The sequence below is a fragment of the Bison bison genome, unplaced genomic scaffold (assembly GCF_000754665.1).
Source record: "Bison bison bison isolate TAMUID 2011002044 unplaced genomic scaffold, Bison_UMD1.0 scf7180017864519, whole genome shotgun sequence".
Lineage (NCBI taxonomy): Eukaryota > Metazoa > Chordata > Mammalia > Artiodactyla > Bovidae > Bison > Bison bison.
In genome coordinates this window covers 3,029,690-3,053,824 of record NW_011495072.1, presented here as the reverse complement: position 1 = coordinate 3,053,824, position 24,135 = coordinate 3,029,690, and the positions used below count along the sequence as shown (strand labels likewise).

The 24,135-nt window shown below is 36.7% G+C and overlaps 1 protein-coding gene across 1 annotated transcript in view; it reads left to right on the top strand.

Annotated features, from left to right (window-relative positions):
* MAN1A2 (mannosidase, alpha, class 1A, member 2) overlaps positions 1 to 24,135 on the top strand; it is a 155,465-nt gene that overhangs the window by 85,059 nt on the left and 46,271 nt on the right. Inside the window, exons 6-8 of the mRNA XM_010830715.1 lie at positions 4,844 to 4,938; positions 11,745 to 11,868; positions 17,328 to 17,421. Of these exons, the coding sequence (XP_010829017.1) occupies positions 4,844 to 4,938; positions 11,745 to 11,868; positions 17,328 to 17,421 (313 nt within the window). The remainder of the gene's footprint in view (positions 1 to 4,843; positions 4,939 to 11,744; positions 11,869 to 17,327; positions 17,422 to 24,135) is intronic.

Here is a 24,135-nt window from a genome sequence, read left to right as displayed (position 1 = left end):
GATTCCAGCTTGTGCTTCATCCATCCCAGCATTTCTCATGATGTACTCTGCATATAAGTTAAATAAGCAGGGTGACAGTATACAGCTTTGATGTGCTCCTTTTGCTATTTGGAACCAGTCTGTTGTTCCATGTCCAGTTCTAACTGTTGCTTCCTGACCTGCATACAGATTTCTCAGGAGGCAGGTCAGGTGGTCTGGTATTCCTTTCTCTTTAAAAATTTTCCAGTTTGTGGTGATCCATACAGTCAAAGGCTTTGGCATAGTCAGTAAAGCAGAAGTAGATACTTTATTGGAATTCTCTTGCTCTTTTGATAATCCAGTGGATGTTGGCAACTTGATCTCTGGCTTCTCTGCCTTTTCTCAAACCAGATTGAACATCTGGAAGTTCACAGTTCATGTACTGTTGAAGCCTGGCTTGGAGAATTTTGAGGATTACTTTACTAACGTGGTTAAAGTATCTGCCTGGAATGCTGGAGAGCTGGGTTCGATCCCTGGGTCGGGAAGATTCCCTGGAAAAGGAAATGGCAACCCATTCCAGTATTCTTGCCTGGAGAATCCCATGGAGGGAGGAGCCTGGTAGGCTACAGTCCATGGGTCGCAAAGAGTCCAACACGACTGAGTGACTTCACTTTCACTTTCTTTCACTTCACTAACATGTGAGATGAGTGCAATTGTGTGGTAGTTTGAGCATTCTTTGGCATTGCCTCATAGTTTGCCCCTGCGTAAATAACAGGGAAGGAACACAGCCCCACCCATCAACAGAAAATTGGATTAAAGATTTACTGAGCATGGCCCTGCCCAGCAGAATAAGACCCAATTTCCCCCTCAGTCAGTCTCTCCCATCAGGAAGATTCCTTAAGCTCTTATCCTTCTCCATCAGAGGGCAGACAGAATGAAAACCACAGCCACAGAAAACTAACCAATCTGATCACATGGACCACAGCCTTGTCTATCTCAGTGAAACTATGAGCCATGCCGTGTAGGGCCACCCAAGACAGATGTGTCATGATGGAGAGTTCTGACAAAACGTGGGCCACTGGAGAAAGGAATGGCAAACCACTTTGGTATTCTTGCCTTGAGAACCCCGTGAACAGTATGAAAAGGCAGAAACATAGAACACTGAAAGATGAACTCCCCAGGTCAGTAGGTGCCCAATATGCTACTGGAGATCAGTGGAGAAATAACTCCAAAAAGAATGAAGAGATGGAGCCAAAGGAAAAACAACACCCACTCGTGGATGTGAATGGTGTTGAAAGTAAAGTCCGATGCTGTGAAGAGCAATATTGCATAGGAACCTAGAATGTTAGGTCCATGAATCAAGGCAAATTGAAAGTAGTCAAACATGAGATGGCAAGAGTGAACATCAACATTTTAGGAATTAACGAACTAAAATGGACTGGAATGGATGAATTTAACTCAAGATGACCATTATATCTACTGCTGCGGGCAGGAATCCCTTAGAGGAAATGGAGTAGCCATCACAGTCAACAAAAGAGTCTGAAATGCAGTACTTGGATACTTAAGCGTACCTTGTGGCTTTTATGGTATGATCCAGACCCATTCCCTCTGTTGCCCACATGTTATCTTTGAAACTTGGGACTAATCATTAGAACTTCTGTCAGAGCTACCATTTAACAATCAGGCACCTGTGCATGAAAGACCACTGCTTCAAATTGTTTACTTCCATCCAGATATTGCTTATTTATGTATACTTACCAATGCCTAGGCCTTATCTTGAAGTTTAGGTGGGATGGAATCTGGGGAATGTTATGTATAATTTTCCATCCTCTGCAGTGTATGAATTTTGCTTGAAAAGACACTTGAGTGAGTGTTGAATATTACTCCTTGGAAGGAAAGTTAGGACCAACCTAGATAGCATATTAAAAAGCAGAGACGTTACTTTGCCAACAAAGGTCCATCTAGTCAAGGCTATGGTTTTTCCTGTGGTCATGTATGGATGTGAGAGTTGGACTGTGAAGAAAGCTGAGCGCCGAAGATTGATGCTTTTGAGCTGTGGTGTTGGAGAAGACTCTTGAGAGTCCCTTGGACTGCAAGGAGATCCACCTAGTCCATCCTAAAGGAGATCAATCCTGGGTGTTCATTGGAAGAACTCATGCTGAGGCTGAAACTCCAATACTTCGGCCACCTCATGCGAAGAGTTGACTCACTGGAAAAGACTCTGATGCTGGGAGGGATTGGGGGCAGGAGGAGAAGGGGACGACAGAGAATGAGATGGCTGGATGGCATCACTGACTCAATGGACGTGAGTCTGAGTGAACTCCGGGAGTTGGTGATGGACAGGGAGGCCTGGCGTGCTGCGATTCATGGGGTCGCAAAGAGTCGGACACAACTGAGCAACTGAACTGAACTGAACTGAATATTACCACATCATATTAAAAGAAATGAAAATAAAATTGACAGTGAAGTAGTCTTTTTCAACTCTCAGGTTAGCAGCAATCAAAAGTTTGACAACTCTTATGTTAACAAAAATACAGAAAAACAGCTGGTCATAAATTCTGATAGAAATGTAAATATGTGAAAGATGTGAACAGGTTGGCACTAATTATCGAAATTACAAATGAATGTATCCATAGCTTCAGTAATTCCACTCTTATAATTTATCTTACAGAGGTACATAGTTTTGGAAACATGTCTATGAATAGAAGACTGATTAAGTAAACTACAGTACTATCTATCCAAGGATGAATTTTGGAGCCAATAAAGAGAAAGAGGTGGAATGATATGGAAAGATCCCCGATATACAATAAGTGAAAGAAGCACGTTAAGAGTAGAGTATATGATATTCTGTTTTTGAGAGAGAAACAGAGGCAGAAGACTGTGTGTGTGTAAACTGTAATAGAATTTCCATTCTGAGAAATGGAAAATGAGGATTGATGTGACATGCTAGGAGTCATGTATACCTTGGAACTGATTATAGCACAAAATATTACTAGATACTTAAGAAATTAATAGCCATTTGCATTATAGAAGGAATTGTGTGGTCAAGGGTTAGGACTAGAAAAGAGATTTACCTTTTACTTTGATACGTTTTAGATTTGTATTATTATCCTGCATTGCATACTAGCTAATTTGTTTTAAATTAGCTGTTGCTGTTGTCTGCCAAAGTGTTTCTGAGACTAGGAACTGTAAGGCTGTGGTATATTTATCATTAAAGATGTTGTATTTTCCTGAATAAATTAAGCCTTCTAGGTAAGGAATTTTTTTTCCTCAATGACATTGGGATGGTGCTTTCATTGAGTTGTGTATTATTATTATTGGTACTATGTAAGTTAACTGACATAGGTAGTTGAAAATTAGAAAATATGTCACTAATTACTTCTTGAAGTAAAATAAGAATGCTTTCTATTTAGAAAAAAGCTTATGTTTGTAAGTTATTTTACTGTTTGGAATATTAGTTTTACATGTAAAAGATATGATCAGCAAACACATGTCATTAGTGTTAGTTCTTAGTTAAGAACTTGGTCCCTTTGCCCTGCTGCTAAAGTGTGAGATAAAGAAGCAGTGCTCTTCACTAATAATGTAATGTCTCTCTGTGCATGTTAGTCACTCAGTCATGTCCGACTCTGCGACCCCATGGACTGTAGCCCGCCAGATTTCTCTGGAATTCTCCAGCAAAATATTGGAGTGGGTAGCCATTCCCTTCTCCAGGGGATCTTCCCAACCCACGAATCCAACCAGGATGTCTCTCATTGCAGGCAGTTTCTTCACCGTCTGAGCCACAAGGGAAACCCTCAATTTCTCTTTACTAACATATAACTGTTAGTAGTATTTATGTAGGTATTCAAGGAAGTGGTTAATTGTAGATGTATAAGAATATCTAATTTGAAACTCTGCTAAAAATGTCCTGTCATTTAAGAAACTTTGCAAAATATATTAATGTCATATTGCTTTGTATACTTGCACGTACTCCTCTCTAGTTTATACCCACAGTAATGTAGGTGTGCTTTGTTTAATATCATCTCAACTTAGAACTTTGATCTAGGCCATGCTTTCAACTACTTACTTATTTGAAAAATCCAATAATATTTTATCAACAGTACTTGACCACAGTGAAAAGATGGAGCCTTGAGTATCGGATGATTTTGAGAGGGTAGCCTTGAGGCATGTAGAAGAATATGCCACTTTCTTAGCAGGGTGTTTTGAGTCTCTAAGTCAGTAGTCTCTAAAATGAGATACATGTTAAGAATATTAGAAATTATACTATAAATGTCTTGGTAATAGTACCTTGATTTTAAAAGTTTGAGAACCATTGATATTTAGGCAGCTTATTGTTTTGTATACCAAAAAAAAGCAGTAATTGGGACCAAGAGTTGAAGCATATAACTCATAAAATAAGCTTGGAATGTGAACATAAATATTTTCTTTTCATTTAATAATTATGAGTGAACCTGATGGAGAATGTCAAGATATAAACGTGTAAGATAGAAACATGATTATAGTAATTCAAGGGCATTTATGAAATTCAGTGGCATCTCTTTCTTTTAATATTTGTTCTGAGCTTGATACCATGGGTGAATTTCATAGCCTAGTGTTTTCTCTCAGATTTTTTGCCAGCTGAAAATACAGATATTAACACCAAAACCAGTCCTTCCCTTTCAATTAATTGTAGTTTCAAGCCATTTCACTTTCAGCTTTTTCACTATCCATCCACTTTACAACAATTTCTCTGATTGCTGTATACTCCACGGTATCAAGAGATGCCATTTTTCCCTCTGTACTTTCATATATCCAGTATGTTGTGGTATGCATCGTAGAAGAGATCAGGAAATTTTATTGACAGCAGTAATTTCATAATTTATGAGTGTTTGTGTGTTTGTCCCAGATATTCAAGATTAAAGCAGTCCAGCTGGCTGAGAAACTCCTTCCTGCCTTTAACACACCTACGGGAATTCCTTGGGCAATGGTGAATCTGAAAAGGTAAATTCTATTTTTATATGGTTATTCTTGTTCTGAATATATTAGATTAACTGATTTTTTGAGCCTTCACCATACTTTTTAAGACTTAAAACTGTTTTTCTCTGCATGTATACAGAAGCATATTTCTTTAAAGCATTGCCTGATTTTTAAAATACATTCTTTGCTTTGAAACAGTAAAACTATATTTCATTTCTACTGCTTGTTTCTGTAAGTCTAGATTTCTCTCCCACACCTTTATTGTTAACAGTATAGTTGTTTCTTTAAGATTGCTTATTTATGTCTACTTAGTGCTGGAATGGATTCAAAGTGCTTTCCCTCTCTTCCTTTTTTGTACACTACTTGTTTTTTTTCTAAGTCAGAATAGAACACAACATACCTTAAAATCAGGGCTTCCTGTTGCTGAATGTCTTACTAATGATAAGGGAAGACATAACTCATGATATTGACTGTAGGGTCCTTTTTATGATATCCAAATTATAGAGGTTCAAAGTGAAGCATGATTCTCTGACAGGTTTATTTGGGAAAATGAATCTATTGTAGTCATTTCTTTTTAATGGAGAACTTGATTAAGTTTTGATTTTCATTAAGAAATCATTATTTTATGCTGAACATGAAATCTAACTTTACTGTTCTTTGCTGTCATACACTATATATAATGTAAACTAACTCTTTGTGAGGAAAAAGCTAGCTAGAGTTCCATACCAGCCTCCACAAAAGGATATGGCCTAAGGTGTTAAGCACATACCTGTTCTCTTTTGTTCATAGTTTCATTCCAGATTTTCTGGTGTTTCCTTCAGTAGCAGTGTCAGTCATATAACTTTCTTATATGATTAGAATTTTAATTAATTTACAGTTTAACTCTGAGATGAAGAAATATGCAGGATATTATTATTATCTAGATAAAAAATAACCAAAAATCCAGCATTGCAAAACTTCAAATTTAGATTGAGACAAAAAAGTAGTAGAGTTTTCAAAGACCATGTCTTGAACATAAGCTTAATTTTCATACTATATCTTTGTATATATTCATACAAAATATTTATTTTACTTGAGTTTATAGAGCATAGATAAATAAAGGTTTTTGGTTTTGTGTTTTGATTGAGTTATACATATCTCTCACGTAGACTTTATTCCAGTCTAGATGTCTGAAATCCAACCTGTGTTAATAATCTAGCATTATTTATCTCTTACAATATGATTAGCACACAGAAGCACACACATACATACATACTGGTGGAGCTTTTAAAATTTTATATGATTTGTTTGGATACTTGTTTTTCTTTCTTATTTTTATTTTCTTTCTACTTCTTATTTTTCTCACTCAGCAAAATCTCACAGAAATACTCTTCCTGGTCATGCCACAGAGCTTTAAATCAAACTTTGTGATAACCACAGAGTAGAAGATAGGATATACTGTAAATACATAGGTTATACCATGATTTATTTAATTATTCCATATCAGTGGTATTAGTTTATTTCCATTATTTTGCTACCATAAACGTTACAGTAGCATCCTGTTATATATGTCCTTCCCTTGTAGCTCACTCAATAAAGAATCTGCTTGCAATGCAGGAGACCAGGTTTGATCCCTGGGTCAGGAAGATCCCCTGGAGAAGGAAATGGCAACCCACTCCGGTATTCTTGCCCGGAGAATGCCATGGACGGAGGAGCCTGGCAGGCTACAGTCCATGGGGTTGCAAGAGTTGAACACGACTTAGTGACTAAACCACCACCATATATGTCCTTGTAGAGAGAGGAAGTTTTTCTGAAAGTGATTCTGAAGAATATGATTGCTATATCAAAGGGCATATATCTTTTTTTTTGTAGGATAGATTTCCCAAGTGTGCAATTGCTGGATCAAAGGCTATATGTATTTTTCAGTTTAGTAGTTACTCCCCACGTATTTTCCAAAAGGCTGTAATTCATCATATTTCCACCAACAGTATATGAGAATACCAAAATGTCTATATGTTCTGTTTAATTTTCAAGAGAATAATGGCTATGAAATGTTACTATTGTTATTTTCATTTGTATTTTCTGCTTAGTGAATTCAAGCACCTTTTCATAAATTTGTTGGACATCTAGATTGTTTTTTGTGAATTGTCTATTCCTAAGTGTTGATTGAGTTGTGTTTTTCTAGTTAGCTTATAAAAGAGCCTTACAGATTATAGAATTACTTTTACCCCTGTTCTACTACTTGTTTGTTGTTTTTATAATAATTTTTCATCCTTAAGTTTTGATTTTTTATATATTCAAATATGTCTTTTATAACTTTGAGGTTTTCAATCATGGTTAAAAAGATTATCTTCACCTGTGTTTTATAGTCTCCTGGATTTCTGTAAAATGTTTATATAGTATTGTTTTTTTAAAATTATCAATATGATGTTGGCTGTAGCTTTTTTTTTTTATCAGTTGCCTTTATCAGATTGAGGAAGTTTTTTTCTCTAGATAAACTGTTAAAATAACTTAGAATAAAATTATTCAAAAATTCATGAGATACTATTCTTACTAGACTCTTTGTGAGGTTTAAGATTGTGTTTTCACAATCTTAAATGTCTTTAATTTTCCTAACAGTCATGTGAACTAGTTATCATAAATTCTTATATTATGTATGAGGAAACTGAGTCTCAGAGAAGGAAAATATCTTGCTCAAGGTCTTTCAGTTCATTAATGGCAGGAGTAGGAGCCTATGTGCTACATCAGTATTAAGGTTATATCCTTATCTTCGGCATGTACTTCAACTTCTCTACCAAATCATGTATTACTCTTTTCTGCATACATTTTAGTGGTAATTTTAAGATTCTTATCTCTAAAAAAGCTCATATTTATTCTGTATTTGTCATTTGACTGACCTAATTTAATATTATTCTAGGTGATACAGAGTTTAAATTAAAATCAACTAGTTCTAAAAGAGCTGAAACCAAAAGTGTCCATCTTTCTATGAGAGAAAGATTTATATTTTTCACTTCCTCCTAAAAGTAGAAACGACCCTAGAGAATGGTTTTAGAGTTCTAGTGGGAATAACCATGACTTTCTAATGAATCTAGACTTCCAGTTCCAGCCCTGAGGTAACTTATATCAGGTTAACTCTCCCATCAAAAGTAATCACAAAAGCCCAACAGAATGATTTGAAGGGATTGGAGAGCAACACCTAAGGGAGAACCCAAAGGGCCTACTTGAAGCCAGCTGTAGAAAGCTGGCTTTTCCCCTACGGGTATATTCTAATTGAGTGTGATTGAGGCCAACCCTAAAACAGTGCTCATGTAGAGCAAAGAAGACTGTGGTCAGGTCTTGGAACTGCCAAAAGGGCTGAGATACAAGGGATGAGTATCTCAAATCAGGAAGGAATTGCAGAGGAAAAGCCCCAAAATTTATCTACAGATTTTCCTCCTGTTGTTGGCTGATTCTGTGCCGGCACATGCACGGGACAAAAATATAAAGAAACTAGAAAAGAGCATTTGGAGGCTGAAGGGCAAAGGAGAAAATTTAACAGCCACTTGGTATTGGAAAAGTTGGCTTAAAGCTCAACATTCAGAAAACTAAGATCATGGCATCTGGTCCCATCACTTCATGGGAAATAGATGGGGAAACAGTGAAAACAGTGTCAGACTTTATTTTGGGGGGCTTCAAAATCACTGCAGATGGTGATTGCAGCCATGAAATTAAAAGACGCTTACTCCTTGGAAGGAAAGTTATGACCAACCTAGATAGCATATTCAAAAGCAGAGACATTGCTTTGCCCACAAAGGTCCATCTAGTCAAGGCTATGGTTTTTCCTGTGGTCATGTATGGATGTGAGAGTTGGACTGTGAAGAAAGCTGAGTGCCAAAGAATTGATGTTTTGAGCTGTGGTGTTGGAGAAGACTCTTGAGAGTCCCTTGGACTGCAAGGAGATCCACCCAGTCCATTCTAAAGGAGATCAGTCCTGGGTGTTCATTGGAAGGACTGATGCTGAGGCTGAAACTCCAATACTGTGGCCACCTTATGTGAAGAGTTGACTCATTGGAAAAGACTCTGATGCTGGGAGGGATTGGGGGCAGGAGGAGAAGGGGACGACAGAGGATGAGATGGCTGGATGGCATCACCAACTCGATTGACATGAGTTTGAGTGAACTCCGGGAGTTGGTGATGGACAGGGAGGCCTGGCGTGCTGCGATTCCTGGGGTCGCGAAGAGTCGGACACGACTGAGTGACTGAACTGAACTGAACTGAACTGGTATTGGGAAGACAGGTTAATGTCTAAGGCTGCCAAGGTGGAGGGCCCTGTGAGGTTGTATGTAAAAATATGAAAAAATATTTTTTAGAACTTAGTGTTTTGATAGTGCTTATATGCACTATGAATGAAACTTTGAGATAGAAAGTTTTTACATGGAAATGAGATTTGGTATTTATACTTGACTGTGCTATAATCCATTTACCTTGCTGATGCCTAGGTAATCTTTCTAAATGGTATGCTCTATCCTTTAAATATTATGTTAATTCATTAAAATTGTATATGATGTTCCTTCATACTTAAATTTAAAATTTCACCATAGCCAACAGAATTTCTACACGGTCTAGATTATACCCAGCTCTCTAGCCTCATCCTATATCATCATTTCTCCTTCCTGAGCTCCAGCCAAACTACACTGTTATTGTTGTTCAGCCAGGTCTTCGCGACCTCATACAGTGTAGCATGCCAGGCTCCTCTGTCCTCTATTATCTTCTGGAATTTGCTTAAATTCATGTCCATTGAATTGGTGATGCTATCTAACTATTTCAACCTCTGCCACCCACTTCTCCTTTGGCCGTAAATATGTCCCAGAATCAGGGTCTTTTCCAGTGAGTTGGCTCTTTGCATTAGGTGACCAAAATATTCAGCAAAGTCAGTTTCAGCAACAGACTTTGCATTGAATATTTAGAGTTGATTCCAATCTAGCCACACTAACCAAGTTTTTTCCTCAGGGCCATTCCAACTGCTATTTCCTCTACTGAGAATTCTCTTCTTCCAGATCTGTTCATCACTGGCTCCTTCTCATCATTCAGTTCTCAGTTTAAATTGTGTCATTTTAGAAACTTTTTGAACATTATACATAAAGTCTTTAAACTCTTCCTTTATCGCTAGTACTCAGTATTGTATTCAACTCAATATTTTATGTTTAATTTTCTTCATAACAATTATCATTTATTATGGGAACAGGAATGTTAGATGTTAGAGAAGAGAGAAGTCGCTTAGTCGTGTCCGACTCTTTGCGACCCCATGATCTGTAGCCTACCAGGCTCCTACATCCATGGGATTTTCCAGGCAAGAATACTGGAGTGGGTTGCCATTTCCTTCTCCAGGGGATCTTCCCAACCTAGGGATTGAACCCAGGTCTCCCGCATTGCAGACAGACGTTTTACCCTCTGAGTTCACTGTTACATCTCCCAGATAAGAATAGGTACTTTATATTTGTGAAATGAATGACTGTCCTACGTAGTTACTGTATCCATATTTCTTCTTTGATTCTCATGTCTGGCTTCAGAAAAATCTGTTAGTGGTATTTGCCTTTCATAATTTCAAAAACAGTGCAAAAATAGCACCAAAAAATTAAACAACTTTAAGGTAGTGGTATCCTGATACCTATTTCAATGTTTTCTCCACACAGATAAATACAACATAGCATATTGAATTGCCAGTATACAAGTAGGTATAAATAAGAAAGTTTAACAACTGTATGGTACTGGCAACTACATGGTACTGAGGAGACAGAGTTAGTATTTGAAGCTGCCATGGTGAAGGGCCCTTGGTAAACACCCCAGGCTTTCAGCTGACATCCCATAGGGCCACTTCCTGGAAGTACAGGTAAAACTAGAATAGTTTTAACCCTTAACAAAGCTCAGAGCCAAGGTTATCTGCCTGTAACTCAGTCTATGTTTCAGAGGAAGATTAACCTTCTGGGAAAGAGGGATAGCATCCAAAGAGTCTGTACTTTTCATTTATATAGTTTGGCTTCCAGTAAAAAATTTATAAGGCACCCTGGAAAAAAAAAAGAAGATATCCTAGAAATATATCTGCACAAATGAAGTACACACAAGATTATTCACTATAAAAGTTTTCATAATAGAAAAATCCTAGAAATGTGCCTGAGGACCACTAATAGAGGATTGATTAAAGTCTTTTTGTATAATGTAGTAGTTTTCATACACTGTCAGCAGTGGAGGCAAGACAGTGCTTTGTCATGATACTGTCCTGTGACATCAGTGGTCCCAGCACAATAAATGTGAGTTGTACTTTCAAGGTTTGAAACAACTTAGAATGCTCTCACACATTTTTGTGTGGATGAGACATTTCAATTGAAAATCGTTAATGTCTTGGAATTCTGTGCATTTGTAAGTAAAAAATATAAGAAATTTGTTTATAAACTTTGGAAAGCCTAATGACGTACATCTTAATAGTTAAAATCTAACATACAGAGCAGTAAGTATACTTTGCTGTATTTTAAGAAAGAAGGGAAAAGAAGAATATGTATTTGGATTGCTTACTTATGCATAGAAATTTCTATGCTAACACATAAGAAGCTAATGAATGATTGTATTTGGGGCCTGTAAGGGGAAGAGAGATGAGAGTGGGGTGAAATACTTAACGTATACTTTTTATATTGTTTTGATTTTTAGGACATGTGAATATTCTATTCAAAATAATTTTAAAATAGTAAGATTTTAGGTACAATAATCTATTGTGTTTGCGATAATTGCTGAGAGAGTTATTTAAAAGTTATATACTCTTTGAAAAATGTTTTGGTCTTTCCCCGATTCTGTTTCCTTTTACCTTTTCATTCATTCAGTGGAGTAGGACGAAACTGGGGCTGGGCATCTGCAGGAAGCAGCATTCTTGCTGAATTTGGCACACTACATATGGAGTTTGTCCACCTCAGCTACTTGACAGGAAACCCAATTTACTACAAAAAGGTTAGTATTCTTGCTTTCTTTTCTTTGTTATAAGAGAATCCTTTAGGTTTTATCCCAAAGATTTGATTAATGCTTAGAAAATATTTGCCTTTTAAAAAATTACATTAAAGAAATGTATCTTATATTTAGAACAGATTTGATATATTTTCTGTTATCTAAGAAGATATAATCACTAGTAAGTTTTCAAGAAATTGCATTATAGTCTCTATTTAGCATTGTGCTGAAGTTCCTAGTCAGTATGGTAAAATAAGACAGAGTGAACAAAAAGGTAAAGATTGAAAAGGAGAAAGAAAACAGTAATTACTCACAGATTAAATGATTACCTAAAATATTAAGATAATCAGAGGAACCTTGCGGGTTACAACCCATAAGGTTGCAAGAGTTGGACATGACTGAGCAACTAAGACTTTCACTTTCACATTTAAATTATTAAACAAGAGCTTAATTTATATTTTGAATAAAAGATCAACATGATGTGCTGTGCTCAGTCGCTTTAGTCATGTCCTACTCTTTGCAACTCCATGGATTGTAGCCCGCCAGGTTCCTGTGTCCATGGGATTCTCCAGGCAAGAACAGTGGAATGGGTTGCTGTTTCCTCCTCCAGGGGATCGTATATCTCCCCCTAATAGCTCAGTTGGTAAAGAATCCACCTTCAATGCAGGGGACCCTGGTTCAATTCCTGGGTTGGGAAGATCCCCTGGTGAAGGGATAGGCTACCCACTCCAGTATTCTTGGGCTTCCCTTGTGGCTTAGCTGGTAAAGAATCCGCCTGAAATGTGAGAAAGCTGGGTTTGATCCCTGGGTTGAGTTGGGAAGATCCCCTAGAGAAGGGAAAGGCTATCCTCCCCAGTATTCTGGCCTGGAGAATTCCATGGACTGTATAGCCCATGAAGTCGCAGAGTCAGACATGACTGAGCACCTTTCACTTCACTTTCTTATATCACTTTCATTGGCAGGCGGTTTCTTTATCACTAGTGCCACCTGGGAAGCCAAAAGATCAATATACCTATTAAAAATCAGTAGTATTTCTCTATACCAGCTGTAGCAGGCGAAAATGTATCACTTATAAAAACATATCTTATGTGGTAGGAACAAAAGTATAAGTTTTCCACAAGTAAATCTAACAACAGATAAGCAAAGTTCAAAACTACTAAATGACATTGCTGCTGCTACTGCTGCTAAGTCGCTTCAGTTGTGGCCGACTCTGTGCGACCCCATAGATGGCAGCCCACCAGGCTCCCCCGTCCCTGGGATTCTCCAGGCAGGAACACTGGAGTGGGTTGCCATTGCCTTCTCCAATGCAGGAAACTGAAAAGTGAAAGTGAAGTCGCTTAGTTGTGTCCGACTCTTAGCGATCCCATGGACTATAGCCTACCGGGCTCCTCCGTCCATGGGATTCTCCAGGCAAGAGTACTGGAGTGGGTTGCCACTGCCTTCTCCGAAATGACATTGAGCTGGCCCTAAGTAAATGGAGAGATGTATTATATTCATATATAGGAAAACATGCAAATTTCAGTTACCGCCAGATTTATCTGTAGCCTCAATTCAATGCCAGTCAGTTACTCGGTGCCTTTTTTTTTTTTTTTTTAAATGAAACTTGACTAGACATTTCTAGAATTTAAACAGGAGAGAAACATTCAAAATACTTCTGAAGAAAAACATGATGGATGGGTTTGTATTACTCAGTTATCAACACTACCAATATTAGTGTTGGTGCATTGAGACAAGTAAAACTGATAAACAGAAGGCTACTGCTGCTAAGTCACTTTAGTCGTGTCTGACTCTGTGAGACCCCATAGACAGCAGCCTACCAGGCTCCCCCGTCCCTGGGATTCTCCAGGCAAGAACACTGGAGTGGGTTGCCATTTCCTTCTCCAACGCATGAAAGTGAAAAGTGAAAGTGAAGTCGCTCAGTTGTGTCCAACTCTTAGTGACCCCATGGACTGCAGCCTACCAGGCTCCTCCGCCCATGGGATTTTCCAGGCAAGAGTACTGGAGTTGGGTGCCATCACCTTCTCCGGATAAAAAGAATAAATAGCCCTTAAACAGCCCGACATATATGTGGAAGTGTGACAGTGGTACCTTTGTAGATGATAATGATTCTAGGAGCATTAAAGACTTAAATTTAAAATACAAAATCTAGTAAAGCTGAAAATACATATACTCTATGGCCCAATAATTCCAGTCTTTGGTATGTACATTTACATCATACATATAAAATCATTGTTTGTATTAGCAGTTTATATGATAAGATTCAATACAGCAGTGAAAATAAATTAATTATGGTCACATTCATTAATCAAAAGAGTATATATAATACAATTCTTAAAAAATTCAAAAGAAGCAGAGCTGAAGAGAATATTGTTTAGGGATTCAAAAGTGATTTTAATAGAATCAAGGTAATAACGAATGTAAAATTTAAGACTGTGACCACATCTCAGAAAAAGTCAGTGATATGTGAATATGTAATGGTAAACAGAATAGCAAACGTTATGTTGTGTTGTATTTCTTAAATTGAATATGACTAGAATCTCTCTATATAGTCCTTTCTGTGTATGAAATATTTTATCAGTCAAAAGAATTTTCAGATTCTTCTGAAAGATAGCAAAAGGGAGCCAAATCACAGAATTTTCCCTTTCTTGATTAAATTAGCAATAACAAGACAAATAATAAAGACCAGCAAAAATTAATCAGTAACAATGAAAGAAGGAAAGGCTGAAACCTTATGTCATAAACGTGATAGCCATAAAAAATAGAAGATTTCTGCTGTGATATCTTAAGTCTTTCTCTTGCCCTATCCTGAATCCTTACTGGGCAGAGAAAGAAAGTCAATAAATTCCTGATATTCTCTGTTAATCTTACAAGGGAGACCAGTGCCATAGTATACAACTGCCCACAGCTCCAAATGTGTTCTCACCCTCCATCCTCCATGAGCACTTAGGCCTCAGAAAATGAGCTAGTGCACTAGTATTCCAAGTCTTAGTGTATCCTGGAGGGGAGATGCGCCTCCCCCTCGCCCCACCCCCACCCCCCACCACATACACACAACAGGAAGGAATTTGAGGACTGTTCAGCTCCACTGTATCAATCCGAAGGTCAGGTCAGAGCTGACCCAGTTAAACATGAACGAGATGAAAGAGAAAGCATGGCAATTATGCAGACATACTGCGGGAAACAAGAGCAGGGTGGTAGAGCGCATGTAAGAGACAAAGAGCTCAGCTTGAGATTTTACAAAACCAAAAATAATACAGTAAGATAGTAGAGCTAAAAAATCAAATTGAGACCTTACATATTTCTGTAAAATAAATGAAAAATAACAAGTAACCTGTACATAGTTGAAAACTGAATCATTGGCATGAAATAAAGGCCAAAAGATAATCATTGTGAAAATAAGGAAAAACATAAAGAGACTTTTTAAAAAGATAAGTTTGTAAAACAGAGATAATCTAGCATATGATATTTCTTAAGTGGAGAAATCTTAACCTAACGCATAGAGATCACCTGAAAACAACAAAAGGAGAAATGGAACTATTAACTTGTTTTTAACAAAATTGAGATACTTAATATTTCATGTCACAGAATAGGAAGAAAGGTTGGCATAAGCAATCAAGGTCAGAGCGCGGTTTGCGTAGCTGAGGAGAGGATATTGGTGGCTGTAGCTTTCAAAAATAAAAGCTCATAGAAAAGTTCTTTAAAGTAAGTGATACATCTTGAGGTACAAAACCAAATCCTCATTAGCAGCCGTGGGAACAGACTACAGACTGATGTAGACTCTTCTTTGGACCCCACTAAATATGATGTGTTGAGAACCTGGAAAAACAATTCAGTTAAGGATCTCACTGACAAACTGTATTTGTACTTGTATACTTTAGTGACAGAAGAGTAATGAATGACAGTGATTCTCTAGTGCTGCATTGCTGGTTTCAGTTGCCTGATGAGAAGCAAAGGCTTAAGAAACCACATTCACATCTGGACTTTACTTATCCTTTTATGTCAAAACTCTTGTGAATTGCTGGTTCAAGAAAAATAGTAATAAGTCATCAAAAAAGAACACATATAGAATTTATACAAAAATATTACCAAAAAAAAGGGAAGGAATGTGAAAAATAAATGATGGTCAAAAGATATTTATCAGAAAACAACAATTGAAGACCTGACCAAGCATCACCATGAGAGAGAAGATAATGAGGCTCTCATTTATGTGAAACCAGAATATAAACAGAGATACAGGTGCGCAGAGATAATAAGATGCCATATCAGTAATAGAGTGTAATAAAAAATTAAGTTATAGTCAAAATGAAGGACAAAATGGAAGCAATACAAAGAATGCCTTCAAAACATAGTGAGAGACTTGGAAGGCAAAATGGAGACAAGCTAGTGAACATGGAAATTAAAAGATAGGTAAAAAGGTTTGCAAAGGAAATGATAGATGTGGAAAAGAAGCAGAGGGGATTCAATGTATGCATAATTTTCAGAAGGCGAGAGAACTGACTAAACCTGGTTCATGGAGTTATTCAGATTGAGATTGTTGTACCTAGATTTGGTCTCAAAGATGTAAGAACACAAGTAATAAGCATCCCCGAGCCAATTCCTAAAACTCCGTGATGACAGAATCCAGTTGAATAAAAGATTGGAAACTGTGAGTTAAAGGGTTGGTGCTATGCTCAAGTCCAGAAAATAGTGAAGTGTATATATAAGGCCCTGTGAATAAAAAAATGTTTCCTCAAGTCATTTATGCCAACTAGGTTATCATTCAGATGTGATGATAACATTCTGAAACAAGAATACAAGAAAGAACGCGTTTGTGCTTTAAAAAAAATTTTTTTTAAGCACTTAAAAAATCCACCATCCAATCTAGAGATGAATCAAAATAAAGTCCCTGGAAAAGTCTCCAGCTTCTTAATGTATTTCGTGATTTTCTCCCCTTAACTTAAGGAATATCTTTTAGGAATTGAAGTTTAGGAATTCTGGGAATTTAAGGATGTCTATTATGGGATCAATATTTAAAGTTCAGCAATTTAGTTTTACTTTTTCATCTATTAACTTCAGAGTGGTTCATACTTTTTATTACAAATGTTCTATTATGATTATATTTTTATGAAATTGTTTCTGTTCTTAACATTTAGTTATGTACATATTGAATATGTCTAGAATAATGTTTACCAGTGGTGTTTCTGATGACTATTTCTGGAGAGTAGAATGTTGAAATTTAAATTGGTTTCTATGCCTTTTTCTTTGTGCTTTATTGTTGCTTATTTATTATTTTTAAATAATGCTCATATTCTATCTTATAAAAATAATGAGTCATTTAAAAAAGAGAAGCCTTATTGTCTATCTCACACACACACAGTAGGGGGCTAGGAATGTAGGTTCTGAGTGAGAGAAAAAAAACAAAGCCCAGATTAATATAAAACTTTAGTGATTTTTTTTTTCATGATTGCATTCTTTATTTTGCTTAGGTCATGCACATTCGGAAACTGCTTCAGAAAATGGATCGTCCAAATGGTCTTTATCCAAATTATTTGAACCCAAGAACAGGTCGCTGGGGTCAATGTAAGTATTTCTATTACCACTGATGCTCTGTTGAAATATAGTCTGAAAACTTGTGCTTGACATAGTGATAAGTACACTACATGTAGTATTAGAAACTCCAGATTGTATATAACCCTCTGATCTGCTAGTCCTGTAACCTGTGGCAAGTTTCTCATGTCTTGTAGTTTCAGTTTTTATACGTTTAAAATGGAGATATTAATAACCTATCTCACAAGAGTATTTTATTTCACGTATGTGTAAGTACTTAGCTAAAATATAGTGTGGCATTTGCAAAGGGTTATACTTTGAAGCCCTTGTTTGTGAACTATATCTTGGTATAAATAAGAGCATTGCTTGAGATAAGTATTTAGTCAAGTAATATGAAGAAGAGTTGTGTGTGTTAAATGACTGGAAGATAGTGTGCTTGCTCTTAGATAAGCTACATCTGATCATTCATTTTAAAAGGTAACAGTGACAGACTTTATTTTCTTGGGCTCCAAAATCACTGCAGATGGTGACTAAAGCCGTGAAATTACAAGACACTTGCTCCTTGAAAGAAAAGCAAGCATCTATGACAAACCTAGACAATATATTACAAAGCAGAGACATTTCTTTGCCAACAAAGGTCCATGTATTCAAAGCTATGGTTTTTCTGGTAGTCCTGTATGGATGTGTGACATGGGCCATAAAGAAGGCTGAGTGCCAAAGAATTGATGCTTTTGAACATCAAAAGCATCAGTTAAAGTGTTAAAGAAGACTCTTGAGAGTCCCTTGGACTGCAAGATCAAATCAGTCTATCCTAAAGGAAATCAGTACTGGATATTTATTGGAAGGACTGATCCTGAAACTGAAGCTCCAGTACTTTGGCCACCTGATGCAATAAGTCAACTCATTAGAAAAGACCCTGATACTGGAAAGATTGAAAGCAGGAGGAGAAGGGGGCGACAAAGGATGCGATGGTTGGATAGCATCACCGACTCATTGGACATGAGTTTGAGCAAGCTCTGGGAAATGGTGAAGGACAGGGCAGCCTGGCGCGCTACAGTCCATGGGGTCACAAAGAGTCGGACATGACTGAGTGAACAACAGCATCACTGTCTGTTATTTACCAGACTTTTGGATGAGACTGGAGATTGGGAAAGAATATATAGGATTTTGAATTCAGGCAACTCTCGGGCTAGCAGGCAGGGTTTATATAATGAAATAAACGTTGTAGTAAAGGAAATGTACCAGTTGTTAGGTGAGACTGTGGTAGAAGTGATTTCCTCTGTTTCAGGAGACTGTGTTTTGTTTGTGAAGGGGGTGATGATATCTCATTAGAGTTTTAGAACTGATCTTTGAAGGAACTGATTTTTTAGAAACATTAAATAAAGTTTTCATGAAAAACATGAAACTGAAAAACATGAAACTAATCTCTTGTAGTTAGTTTATGAAAGAGCAAAACACAAATGGACAGAATACAGATGTTCCTATTTAATCCTAAGAGTGGTGCTAACGAAGATAAGTGACACATAGAGACAGTGCACTCCTTCTGTGCTGCTTTAGTAGAATGTACAAAAGACTATGTTTAGTACCATGTTCGTAGCATCTCCGTAGTTTGGTCATCAGAGACCTTTGTTGCTGTCTTTCCACTTTACTGTGTCCCTAAGCAAATCAGTGAAGCTTTTAAACAGAAGATACTGTTCTTTTTCTATTAAATTAATAAACAGAATGGACATATCCCAATATATCCAGTGCTTCAGAAAATACGAAAATTTGTATGACCTTTGAAGCAGTGACTCATTTCTAGACATTTATTCCAAAAAATTTTCAGACCTCTGTGTGTGTGTGTGTGTGTGTGTGTGTGTGTGTGTGTGTATACAGACACACACACACACACACACACATATATAAAATAGGGATAATTTGGAAACATTCTAAAGGACTCCTTTTCAATGGAACGAACTTTCTGTGATGAAGAAAATGTTCTATTTAATTAGCTATTTGTGACTAAAGCCTACCACATTGGACAATGCAGTTTTTAAACTTCTTGTGAAAGAGGTTTGGTTAAGTTATAGTCCCTCCAGGTGTGATATACTATATAGACATTAAAAGTTATGTTATTAGAATGCTTGACATAGAATATGAAGTACCTAGAAAGATATTTGGGAGAAGGAAATGGCAGCCCACTCCAGTATTCTTGCCTGGAGAATCCCGTGGACAGGGGAGCCTAGTGGGCTGCCGTCTTTGGGGTTGCACGGAGTCGGACACGACTGAAGCGACTTAGCATGCATGCATGCATGCATGCATGCATTGGAGAAGGAACCAGCAACCCACTCCAATATTCTTGCACGGAGAATCCCGGGGACAGGGGAGCCTGGTGGGCTGCCGTCTGTGGGGTCGCACAGAGTCAGACACGACTGAAGTGACTTAGCAGCAGCAGCAGCAGCAGAAAGATATTTAGGAAAAGAGAGAAAACAAACACCACAAAAATAGGAACCAGAGTGTTCCCTGTGTTTTTTTCCTGAATGTTTGTTTTTATTTTCTAATTTTGTTTACCTCTGTTAACCTAATCTGATAATGGATATATGTTACTTTTGAAGTAAAAGCATTTTTAAATAAGAAGAAGATGCTCTCTTGTACACAAAAATCTTAGAATACTGAAAAATAAAACACTGTTTGAGAATTGCCAGCCTTTCAAATGACCAACAGTATCTCATTGATGGCATCTTAATTAAAATTATAACTCTTTCTCTTCATCAAATGGTATTGTGAAAATTGGATAGCCACATGACAAAGAATGAAGTTGGGCCCTTACCTTATACCAGATTCAAAAATTAAGTCAAAATGCATCAAAGACCCTAAATTTAAGAACCAAAACTTTAAAACTTTTAGAAAGACACATCTTCATGACCTTGGATTTGGCAGTGACTTCTTCAACAGTACAGGCAACAATAGAAGAAATAAATTGGATTTCATTAAAGTTAGAAACATTTGTGCATCAAAGGATATTGTTATGAGATTGAAAGACAACCCACAGAATGAGAGTTTATTTGTAAATAAGTAATACTTGCAAACCATATATCTGATAAGGGTTTAATATCCAGAATGTATAAAGAACTTCTCAAACTCATGTTCAAACTCAACAGCAAAAAGACAAACACTCAATTAAAAAGTGGATAAAGAACTTGAATAAAGTTTTCTCCAAAGAAGATATTCAAATGGAAAATAAACACATGAAAAAAATGCTCAACATCATTATTCATTAGGAAAATGCAAATCAAAGCATAATGAGATATCACTTCACACCTGCTAGGAAGATTGTAATCAAAAGGACAGATAATAAGTGTTGGTGAGGATGTGGAAAAATTGGGACCCTCTCATGCTACTAGTGGGAATGTAAAATGGTGTAGCCACTGTGAAAAACAGTTTGGTGGTTTCACAGAAAGTTAAGCATAAAATTCCATATGATTGAGCAATTCAACTGCTAGATAGATACCCAAAAGATTTGAAAGCAAAGACACAGAGAGATATTTGCATGCCAGTGTTCACAGCAACATTATTCACAATACCGGTGGAAACAGGAAAGTATCCTTCAAATGGATAAATAAAATGTGGTATATACATACAATGGTATGTTTTTTAACTGTAAAAAAGAATGAAGTTCTTATACATGCTACAACATAGATGAACCTTGAAAATATTAATCTAAAATGAAAGCCAGTTGCAAAATGACAAATATTATATAATTCCAATTATATCAAATAGCTAGAGTAGTCAAATTTAGAGAGACAGGAAGTGTATTGGGGGTTGTCAGGGGCTTGGTTGAGAGGAGAATGGAGTTATTGCTTAATAGGTGTAGCATTTCTGTTTGGGATGATGACAAAGTTTTGGAAATAATGACAATGTTTGTACCACATTGTGAATGTAATTAATGCTACTGAATAGTACACTTAAAAAATGGTAAAAATGGCAACATTCATGTTATATGCATATATTTACCATAGTAAAAATTGCAGTAAAAAACAATTCTTTTAGTCATACTTGCTTTTTTCCCACAAAACGAATCCAGATTACTTCTTTAGAATTTCTTCACCCACAGCAGTTATTAATTTTGAGAATGTTATAAAAAGAACCATTCACTGGTTGTTTTGGCAAGAGGTCTTTACAATTTTAGGGGAGCTACCCTGATATCCCTTTAGCAGCTGCAGTCCTTATTAAATTGTCCAGTTTGTTCCTTTTAGTATTTCTGTATATTTCATATCAGCTTCTGAAAAGTATATCAAATTCTATTATTATCTTTGAGCAGTAGGCATCTGTCATAACTATAAATAGTCTGCAAAACAAACAGTGAACTGAACTGAAATTTAACAATTCAGCTTTGGCTAACTGTATTATAATTAGAGTAATGATAATGTCTGTGACATGCACACAGCAATCACAGAAGAATTATGGTAATTACCTCCAGGAAAAGTACTTAGCAACAGATATAAAAGAATGTAGTAAGCAACCTAGATTTAAAGGCACATCATTAATATCTTTTTTTTTTTTTTGCTTCATTTTTTCACTAGTTTCCTATGTACAGTGCTTAACCTATGCCATTTAATGACTTAAGTGAAGAAGATATAGGAAACTTATCATTACTGATTCATTAAATTTCATACTACTGATTTAAAATATGAAAAAAGTAAGAATGGGTATAATACTTGGAGTTGAAAGACTAATCCAGGTTTTTCTGCCTAATAATTTAGATAAGTTAATTAACCTCATGCCTTTGTTCCTTCATCTGTTATTTGTACTTATTTTATTAAGACAGTTATGTGAATCATATTTATGAGATAATGAATATATTTAAAAAATAAAAAAAAAAATAAAAAATACTTCATAAACTATAAAGCATATGATACAGATCTGTTTATTCTAGAATTTCCTATAAGAACACTTCAAGAATTAGCTTCTTAGAACCTCATTAACTTTATATTAAGACAGAAAATGTAACCATTGGTAATTTAAAACAGATCATGGAGTGACATGGTACATCAAATTTGACACCAAGGCGGGCATGGGTTAGTGGTTCAAATAAAGTCAGACTACTGGGTGATAAATTCCATAGTTAACTAAGGATCTCAGGCTTCTGCTGTGAATTTATTTATTGAATATATAAACATCTACTGAAATGACGTTCTAGAAGAGCTGATAAGAACCTGTTAGGCAGGACTGGGACTGCATCCTATAACCTAAGTAACCTGTAACTAAATCTGTAAACCCTGGCAATAATTCACATATCTAAAAATCATTGCCTCTAAATTGTGATGACAAGACATTTACCTTTCCAAGGTTTTTCTCATTAATTCATCTACTTTAATTTTTTATGTTTTCTTCTCCTGATCATTTGTTAATCCTTAGATCTACAATATATTGAGAAATATATGTGTGAGGCAAAAGTGCAAAATTTTAAAATGCCCTACATATTATTTTAATTACTTTTATAATTGTTATGTTCCAAAGGACCATTTGTGTCCTTTGATCATGTCTTACATGCTGTCTGGGTGAACTCCATGATGGCTTAGATACATTTTTATAAATCCCAATTTTATAACTCCCAAAGGTATACTGCTAACTTATCTCTGGATTTCCATGTTTGTTATACCCATTTAGATATCCATTTAGTCCCTCAGATTTATCATGCCCAAGATTCAGACTCCTTCCACTTTAAGTCATTTCCCCCTCTAGTATTCCCAATTTCAGGGAAGAGGGCCACTGTTCATTCAGTCATTTGCCCCAGCAAGAAATCTAGAGTTCATCCATGACTTCTCTTTCTTCATCCTTTCAGTAAATACCTGATAGATAACAAACCAAAAGATTATGGTAGAGTCAGAAAAGATTAGATTATTTTAAGGTGTTAATAATAAGAGGTAGTTTCAGTTGACAGGTAGAAGTTAAAGATAAACCAAGAGAGAGATTCCTGAAAAGGAAACAGAAATGGTTAGTGTTCAGAGCTAGGTAGAGTGCATAGAGTAGAGAAGGAACATTTTTTCCTCTTTAACAGGCAAAAGAAACAGATAAATTAGTAGATGGGGGTACAGATAGTTGAAAGATGCATTTTTGGGGTTAGTGATCTGTAGTTTTTCTATGAATTTGAACTTTTGTTTGTCTGCTGAGATTAAGGAAGAGGTAGAGCTGTGGAGGTCTTTTTTTATTATTATTCTTTATTTAGTTTCCCATGTTGCAGCACGCAGATCTTCATTGCAGAGCACGGACTCTCAAGTTGTGGCACGTGAGCTCTAGAACACACAGGCTCAGTAGTTGCAGCACGCGGGCCTAGTTGCTCCGTGGCACGGGGATCTTAGTTCCACAACCAGGGATCAAATGCACATCCCCTGCATTGCAAAACAGATTCTTAACCACTAGACTGCCAGGGAAGTCCCTTAGAGGTCTTTTGAAAAAGAGATTTAAAATCCCTGCTTTAGGGAATGGGAAAGATCACAAATCAAGGGGTCATAGAAAACTTGACAAGCAATGCAGAGGTTCTCATTGATGGTGAAAGTAGACTCTCAGTTCAGTTCAGTCGCTCAGTCATGTCCAACTCTCTGCAACCCCATGAATCGCAGCACGCCAGGCCTCCCTGTCCATCACCAACTCCCGGAGTTCACTCAGACTCACGTCTATCGAGTCAGTGATGCCACCCAGCCATCTCATCCTCTGTCGTCCCCTTCTCCTGCCCCCAATCCCTCCCAGCATCAGAGTCTTTTCCAG